This window comes from Buceros rhinoceros, unplaced genomic scaffold (genome assembly GCF_000710305.1).
Source record: "Buceros rhinoceros silvestris isolate BGI_N320 unplaced genomic scaffold, ASM71030v1 scaffold26445, whole genome shotgun sequence".
Taxonomy (NCBI): domain Eukaryota; kingdom Metazoa; phylum Chordata; class Aves; order Bucerotiformes; family Bucerotidae; genus Buceros; species Buceros rhinoceros.
This window is the reverse complement of record NW_010412932.1, coordinates 35,641-44,759: the sequence shown is the minus strand read 5'-3', so window position 1 is coordinate 44,759 and position 9,119 is coordinate 35,641. Positions and strand designations below refer to the sequence as shown.

General features: G+C 45.3%; 1 protein-coding gene across 1 annotated transcript in view; it reads left to right on the top strand.

Annotated features, from left to right (window-relative positions):
• Positions 1 to 9,119, top strand: part of NRP2 (neuropilin 2) — a 52,705-nt gene that overhangs the window by 22,502 nt on the left and 21,084 nt on the right. Inside the window, 4 exon segments of the mRNA XM_010136564.1 lie at positions 50 to 235; positions 1,339 to 1,483; positions 5,240 to 5,356; positions 7,899 to 8,051. Of these exon segments, the coding sequence (XP_010134866.1) occupies positions 50 to 235; positions 1,339 to 1,483; positions 5,240 to 5,356; positions 7,899 to 8,051 (601 nt within the window).

Genomic DNA, 9,119 nt, shown 5'->3' with positions numbered 1-9,119 from the left:
CAGCCGTTCAGGCTGTTTTCCCCTGGTCCCTCAAGCCCAGCCTGGTGAGGAGTGGCTGCAGGTGGATCTTGGTGTCCCAAAGAATATCAAAGGCGTTATTATCCAGGGGGCTCGTGGAGGGGACAGCATGACCGCCACTGAGTCCCGCTCCTTTGTGAAGAAGTTTAAGGTGGCCTACAGTATGAATGGAAAGGACTGGGACTTCGTCCGGGACCCCAAAACAATGCAAGCCAAGGTAGGCACTGCCTGGAGCAACTGCAAAATAAGATATGTTTCTGGCTACCTTCAGTCTGCCTGATGGGGTCTTGGGAAATTAGCTCTCTCCCCACTTGTGAGACTTTGGGAGTTTGGGTTGTCATCATGAAATCCCAGGTTGTGTCCCCTGGTCCTGCTCCTAAGCTGTGCTAGGGACTGTAGGTTCCACCTTGCTTCAGGGATGGCAATTTCCCTTCATTTCTTACTGTGGACCAGACCTGGGGATGTGAACAACACCCTGTGGTCCTCCCAGCTCCTGTAGGTCAGAGCCCACAAGATGCAGCGTTCAGTGTTTGACACAAACTAATTACTTATGGGAAAAGATGTTGCTGTTGTGGCTTGCACCTCTGGAAGAGGAAGATGAATCACAACTTCTCTTTGGGAAATGTGCTCTATCTCAAGTCCCTTTTGCCACACTGGTGTGACTCTGAAATTCCCTGTGTTTTTCCCATATCTTTGGAGTTCCCCATAATCTTCCTACTTAGCAGTATGGGAGTGGCAGGAGGCTTGAGCAATAAGTGAATTCCCTGCTACTGCCTGTTCTGGTTTCACACAGCCTCATCTGGTTCTGAAAATTTGAGCAAGTTTTTATTTTTTCTGCATATGAGTCTTAGAAGGCCTGATACTATCTATAGCCCTCTGTTTATTCCCCACAGACTTGAGTTTGTGCATGTAAGTTGAAAAGCAGGAGTACTTGGACTGTGAGGAAAACTGAGCGTTTAGTCTATCCTAGAATATGCAGTAGCTCATTTATTTGCCAAAGGACAAATCTGATCTTATTTATATGTGAAGTTAGTGAATATTCCCCAGGCTTCTCCTACGTGGCTTGGATCAGAATCTAACCCCTGGACATAAAGCAGAGGCCAAGAGAGATTGTGCAAGTTTCTTAGAAACAGCCTATCTGGTCCTCTTGAAACTGAGGAGGAACAGCCCGATTTCTGCTCAGCTGGACATGGTGGCCTGGAGTCAGACAGCTAAACTATTTCAAACTGCGGCTGTATCCTGCCAGACCCAAATTACAAGTCTGGTGGAGAGCATCTGGGATGCACACTTGCTTTTTTCTTTCTCTCCCTCTCTCTGTAGCTTTTTGAAGGCAACATCCACTATGATATCCCTGAAGTCCGGAGGTTTGACCCTGTTCCTGCCCAGTATGTTCGAGTGTACCCAGAGAGGTGGTCCCCAGCGGGAATAGGAATGCGCCTGGAGGTGCTGGGCTGTGACTGGACAGGTAGGAGCTCCTGCACCTCTGCCCACTGGCTCCATCGGGGCCATGGCAGGCACTAAACCAGCAAGATGCAAGAGAGTGAGGTTATTGCTCTCCTTGCTGTCCTACCTCAGGGCCATGCTGTGGCAGGGAGACTGCAGCCCTGAAGGCAGGACCTGCAGTGTGGCCTGACCCCATCTTTTTACTTCCACCTTAAAAAGATCTGGCCTTGGTGTGGGCTGTAGCAGCAATGTTTGGACCCCCGTCCAAGTTTTCACACAGAGCCCTGTGCGGTATGTGTCCTCAACTCCCTTCTCCCTCCTTTCAGATCTTTTATCTGGATGTTGTGCAAGCTTCCCCAGGCCCTGTGTTAGATAACATTAGGAATTTTTAATCCAAGTGGTTAAGATATAAAGTAGGGAGAGAAGCAGAGGTGCAGAAGAGGGGTGCAGTGATTACTGCAGGTACCGTGAGCTGCCACAATAAGACTTTGCTGTAAAAGCAACTGTCCCTTCTCAGTGAACCCCATGAGGAAATCCTTTTGCAGTCAAGGCTGGGGATTAAACTCTATGATGTCTCTACAACATCCCTAAGACCAGGGAAGTTTGTTCACTTTTGCTCGCCTGTTTTTTCACAAGTGGTATGCCTTGCAGCCACCATTGTTTTCAATGCAGAGGTGAAAACTGTCTAACGCACTCGCTGGGATCAATAGTGCTTGTGCCTCTGAACCTCTGAGGCTCAATGGTGATTGTTTGCTCCATGGTTTCACTCCCAAAAGCCAAAAATGCACCCAACAGCTCATTGGTTGTGATGCTAGCTTTTACTGCCAGGGGCTAGTTGCACCTTTTTAAAATCTACTTCATTTTTTAATAATCAGCTTAAATCTGAATCTGGTATCCAGATGTCAGTGATAAAGAGGTATGATTTCCGTTTTATAAACACACCTGTAGAAGGCATTTTCTTGTAAGAATTCCCATTTTAGGAAGCTTTGAAGACGTAGAGCTTTTTTTCAACCTTTTGTGGAGTCTTACTGCCCTTTCCTCCTGTGATGTGCAGCAAGATGCATTACAAACATTTAACAGCAAATCACGCAACACACATACGCACAATTAATAATTTGTCACTTTTGAAGTCACTGGCAAATCTACCCCTGGACTGGGAATCCACTGTAAATTACCTAAACCTTAAATCAAGATTAGATCTTAATTTAAATATTTCAATATCTTTGGGATGTTGTAGGAGAAGCTGTCACCGTGGCTTTCATGCAAGCACTGGGAGCTGAAGCTCTGTGCAGAAGTGGTCAGGCAGCTTCCATATCGCTGCTTCCTGCAGCTCCTGGGGGTCTCCAGCTGCCAGATCTCTGCAGACCATTGCTGTCTGGTGCATTACAGCACTGCATCACTGCCACAAAGGGAGACAGTCATGCAAGACCTCTGATCACAAACATGTCAGCCCCCTCCACTGCACTCCTCCAAAGTGGAGAATAAGAGAAGTTTGGCATCCTCAACTTCTTGTGCTATTTTTGGTCCAAATTTTCTTTTACAGCTATGTCCATACTCAATTTCCATATCAGCAGCAACAGCCCGTTTTTGTTTTCCAGGCGGGGTGCTTTATGGTCATTTCCCAGTGTGGCTGTCTAATCATTTGCACGTTGTAATGTTTAAAACTCAACTGCCAAATCATAAATATTCGTAGCTTTATTGATCTACAGGCATTCAGCTTTGTAATCAGTAATCGGAGCAGGGCTTGTGATCTTGTGGATTCACCATGTTATAAAAAGCATTTTTATCCCTGGTGCAACCTGGGGAGTAGAGATAACCCATAGCATTATCTGCATGCTAAATCCTGGCTGGCTACATGCAGCAGTCCTTGACAATGCCAAGAGACAGCCCTTCTTTTGCTGGGAGGACCCAGGCACGTTACAAAACTTGCTGTGAAAACCCAGGCAACTGCACTTGCTTGGGAACAAGATTAAGAGATGGATTAAAACAAACTGATTGAAAATATTTTCAAGTGAGGGCCTAAGCCCATGTGTACCCTGCCCAACTGTTTCTATTTCTAATCAGCAACACACATCTTAACAGGTAACTTAACAGCAATTGGGCTCGCAAACTAGTTGGCTAGTAACTCAAAAATTGGGAAGCAGGCGGCCAGCAATTGGCTTCTTTCAAGGACCTGCCAAAATTATTCCTCTGAAGAGTGGAGATTGATGAATGTTCACTCGCAGCTGGCTTTCTCTCCTTTGAAGTTCCCAACATCTGGTTTCAATTGCTTAGTGACTTTGCATTTTGATCAGCAGTTACCACCAGTTGCACAGACACTTGCTGGGCCAGGGAGAGAGAAAGTGAGCAAGCAAGACCTCTCTTTTTCACTTTCTATTTCACACATCATGTTCTCCTCCCTGGTATTTTCATTATCTCTTGTAACCATCGTGTTGTGCCTCTGCCATGGTAACTGATTTTTCAAGATATATTTCTGCAGCTTGTCCAGGGCAATGTAACACTGTTGATTTACATCCTCTCAGCATCTGTGTCCCGTATGGGACTTGGCTTTCAAGGTCCTTCCACATTGTCACATTTCAGCCATAAATCGCAATATACAAGAACAACAAGCTAAAAAAAATGTACCAGCTCTAAATAACTTGCAGCTTTTGATATGTTGCCCTCACCTGCTGCTTTTCTTTTTTTTTCTTTTCATTTTTTATGACATTTTTCTGTGTCTGGCTGCTTGCAATTTGCTTCTCGGTTGCATTTGGAGTTTTATGGGGTTGTAACGAATTTGAACTTAGAAATTAAAAGTCTTTGAGGTTATTTGGTATTTTATCGTGAACAAAAGACAGCCACTGGGAAAAAAAAAAAAGTAAAAAAAAACCCTGAGAGTTTATGGCAACATGTTTAATAGCAGGGAAATAAAAGGGTAGAAAGGAGCCTATGGAAAATATTCAGTGTATTTAGCCATTTCCTCCTGCTTCTGGCTTTATTAAATGATATCCTGAAGGGTGCCAACAAAGAAACACAATCACACATAACTGAGCAAAGCAGCCTCTTTTTTAAAGTGGAAAGAATCAAGCCTGCTGCACTCCAGTTAACGCAACTGTAAAAGGAGAGACTGCTGGAACCTAATGTCTTTTACCGTTAATCTTAATATCCTTCCCTTTCTTGCTTAAATTTCCCCTGACACCTGCTTGGAGATTGTTTCACATGGGCCGTGTTGGAAAGAGGGAAATTGGACAGAGACCCTTTGAAAGCATAGTCAGGAGCCTGGAGTGTGAAACCGGATGCTTTCTGCAGCGAGCCAGAGCACACTAGGGGATCCTCTGGGTCCATTTGCGTTTACATCATTTGCGGGTTTGAGTGACTTGTTTTATAAATTGGCACAATTGGTGAGAATGTTGTGTGTGTTTTTTTAATGTGTCGTGTGCCTTTATGAAAGAAAAAGGTCTTCTTCCTGTGATGTCTCTTATCCAGTAATGACAGCTAAGCGGATTGACACCACCAGTGTAGATTAAAATATTAAGAGCAAAAGTAGCATGTATGTCTAGAGGAGATTCTTGTCCAATGGGAACTCTAAATCAAAGGAGCCCCCATGTGGAAACAGCCAGTTCACTTGAAGTTCAAACCATGCTGACATTTGTAGCATGTGGAAATTTCATGGTATTCTTGTTCTACCTCTTCCTGCCATTATAAGAACACGTGAAAAATGATTTTTTTCCTTTCTTTCCTCCTGCCTGGCTTTTTGTATTGTCTATTGCAAATAGCATCTCTGCTCCATTTCTTTCAGATGTAAAGCCCACTGCAGAGACGCTGGTGCCCACTTTGAAAAGCGAAGAGACCACCACCCCGTACCCAACTGATGAAGAAGCAACTGAGTGTGGTGATAGCTGTGGAGAAGAGGAGGGTATGTATCAGAGCAGCCCATCTTTATCTCAACAAACAATGGGTTTAGACCTAAGCAAATACTCTTATCTTCCCATTAGCTCCTATACATGGGACTGATTCCTGGAAAGCTTCGAGTAATATTATTAGTGATAAGCCAAGATTAAAAAAAAAAAAACGAACCAAACAAAACCTGCCAAAATCTGATAAGTTACATCAAGGAAGGATGCAAGAGCAAGAGATAGCAGTTAATTCAGTCCCTAGGGTATGAGACTTGAAGAGCTGCTCTCCCAGCTTCCTGACATGACCTGAAGAAACTCATTTAGTGTCCTGTTTAGAGCCACCTCTGTTCCAGATCCCCTTGGCTGGGTGTCATAAATTCAGAAGGTGATTCTGGGGAGAGGTTCAGACTGCCTGGTTTGCAGGGCTTCTTTTGCAGAGGTCACAACTGTGCGAGTAAAACATGACACATAGAGAAGGCTGATGTCCTGAAGACCTGTCTGTTAAGGATAATCTTCCCTAATATCAGCAACTTAAAATTTAGGAGGACAGTTCAGGCTCCTTGTGCAGGCAGCAGTGAGAGGGAGACACTAACTCCAAGTGGAAGTTTGTCCTCCCTGTCTTAGATGGCTGTCAGATGTACAGGGAATGGTTTGGTATCTGTGGCGCTGGCCTACCTCTTCTGACCATAGAAGAGGCTGAATGTTAGTTTAGACTGCATGCTGTACTTGTTAAGAGCTGGTGCTGGGGACTAATCTTCTCTGCCTCAGATCCCTACGTCTGAAAGCAGATGTTGTATTCTTCTGCTCCTTGCAGGGGGCGTGTGAGCATATAATGCTTGTGGAATGTTCAGATTAAGGGGAGAGTGGTTGGCACAGCTGTGCAGAGTTAGTTGTACAGTGCAGTGTGCAGGAGATGCATGCCCCTGGGCATGACAGCAGGGCCTGGGCCTCAGCGCTGGGGCTGGGGCATTTACACAAGGACTTCAACAAAAAATCTCATGAGGAAAAGCTATCCTTTGAGATAGCTCCAAGGACTTCCATTACTTGAGCTTTCAGTCCCAGAGAAAAAATTAATGGGTTTTAAAATAAATAAATTTTAAAAAGAGCACTAATTGGTTTTTTTCACACCTCCCATTGGGATTTTGCTGTGTGAGGTTCAGTTCTGGAAATGCAAGTTGCAGAAGTAGCTCAAAGGATATGATTCTCATCACTTTGCCTCAATAATAAGTCTGTGCAACTGTGCTACCACTGAGGCACTTGGGAAACTGCTGAGAGGAAATTTAAGCCAGTAATAGTCTCTGCAACGAAACGATTCCTGGGTGCAGTCCAGGGCAAGAAAGTGAGTAGAGAGAGTATGCTGTGGAGCATGGAACCGGCCTCTCCGTCCACTTCCATCAGATTTAGCAACAGTTTGCATTCTCATACTTCATAAACAATGAATGTGTTTGGCTGGACAATCAGATTTATGACATCCAAACAGAAACAATGCTGCTCTCCAGGGTATGAGGTTAGACTGGAATAAAAGGATCCATGATCTGCATTGTTTTATTTCAGAGGGAGAACATGTAAAGAAAGCCCTCTGCCCCTTGCAGCAAAGTTTCCCTGATGCCTATCACTTGAGTCACTCACCTCCTTCTAGCTATCGCTCATTTTGTGGGCACTGTGATTTAAAACTTCCTCTTTGTTCAGGAAAAACCCGGCCTATAATTGGGCTCTGACGTGTGTGCCCATGAAGTGCTTCGGATGGTCTCAGACATTATGGCTGCTGCCCTGACGGAAGGAGCCAGCAGCTGCCTTGCTGCTACATGCAGTCCTGGGCATGTGCCCTCCTGCCCACAGACCTGTCTCTGCAGAAAGGCTCTCCAGAGCTTTTAAAGCTGTTGACATGGGGGAATTAACTCTGCTCCTGTTTCACAGATCAAAAGTTAAATGACTCGCCGAAAGACCATGTGGTGAGTCCACAGCACAGCTAGAAATAGAGGCTGGCTCCTTTCACTCAGAATCCAAAAGCTTGAGCTCATGGTGGCCCCACGTTTCCCCTGGTAGCATTTCCACAAGAAGGTAGGAAGTGGTGAGTGACAGCTCGCCACATTGATAGACAGCTCCCGTCTGGTGCAAGTGGCTAGATCTGTCACTCAGGAGCTGGGTTTCTGGAGCACTTGAGATTCTCCTTTTGGAGCCAGAGCAGGAACTGATGAGCACAGGGCACTCAGGAAGCACTCTTCCCTGACATTTAAGAAGGCATTTAATATGTGACTGCTCTAGGGGATGAAGGAAAGGTGCTGATTAGAGCCTGGAAGCATTTGGTGCTTGCTTTTATATTTGCTTAGTTTGGTGGATTAGCTGCAGGACATGGTGTGAGCATTTTGATGATGCAGAACTTAAGGCTGATCCCTGGAGCTGATGAAATGTGAGGTAGGCTAAAAGCATCAGTGTGAGTGAGATTTCATGCTTATCTTCAGTATTTGTGGTTTGCCAACTACTTTAGGTTTGGGTGCTTTTTTAATAGCAACCCTTCATAAGTAGGTTGGTTTTTATTTTGCTTCTATTTCTTTTTATAAGATTTCCACCTCCCTGCAAACTTCAACTGCAACTTTGATCTCCCTGAAGACCTCTGTGGTTGGTCACACGACTTGGCAACGGGTTATAAGTGGTCCTTTCGGCCTACAAGCACCTGGACTGGCAACTCTGAACCAAACCCCGAGACTGAGCCTGGTAAGATGGTTAACAGCATATCAAAGCAGTGAAGAGGGAGTCAATGGGACTTTCTCCATGTGAACAGTATGACTGATTATTCCGCAACTATCAGGAGTCAGGAAGGCTGTGCAGAGTTGAACATTTTATTTTGTGGACGCTTTCAGATGCTTTGCTATATGGTTCGTGACTTATTTATAGGGCTGTGACCACTGGTAGTGACTTACACTATCTTCTTGAGATAGCCTTGAATCAGACAGTGGACTTTGAAACTCCTACAACTGTGCAGGTTTGTCCATGGTTTGTTCCATGTCCTGCTCCAAAAATCCTCTATAGGACCCAATGCTCTTTTCCCCAAAAGTCATTTCCTCTTTTGTTAGAGCTGCATTTCTTCCTCCCATATGTTGCTTGGATTGCCTATAGTCTGCAGCTATTCTGCACTCTGGGCTTTCATAGGCCGCATTTCAGCCTCTTGCAAGTGAAGGTTGAGCTAAGCTCTAAGAATGCTGAAATATTCCAGCTTCTTGCTATTTGACTTTTGCTCTTTTTCTCTTCTGTGCTTTGGAAGCAGAAGATTTGCATGAGCGTGGCAGACCCTAATTTATGAAGGACCTCACTGAGATCTGCAGGCATGGGTTGGAAAGGATCCTGCCTCTGGCAGTGTGGTTGATAGATCGAGTTCTTCAGCTTCAAATCTTGGAACTCACTGCAGGAATAGTGCCCTTTCCTTACTCTCATTGACTTTGTGGCATGGGTAGCATGAAGAACATTTGCCAGTTTCCTTATAACAGTAGACTCTGCCGCTATAGCATCACTTCTTCTCACTATCAGTCATTGCTTATGAAACTCAAGGCTCCCCCAGGAAGAGCTGGCTGATCTTACCTGTCTTCAGCTCTGCTTTGATGCCCAGTAACTGCAGCATCTGCATGCCATGTGCTCAGGGAGCCATGCACGCTGTGGGCTCCTCCCCACCACCCCCGCACCCCCCCAACCTGTAAGGTTGAGTCTTGAGATGCAAACATTCAGGAGAACCTGTTAGCCACCTGGCAGAGGTACTGGCCAGATTGGCAGGGGGTGCCGGCACGTTGG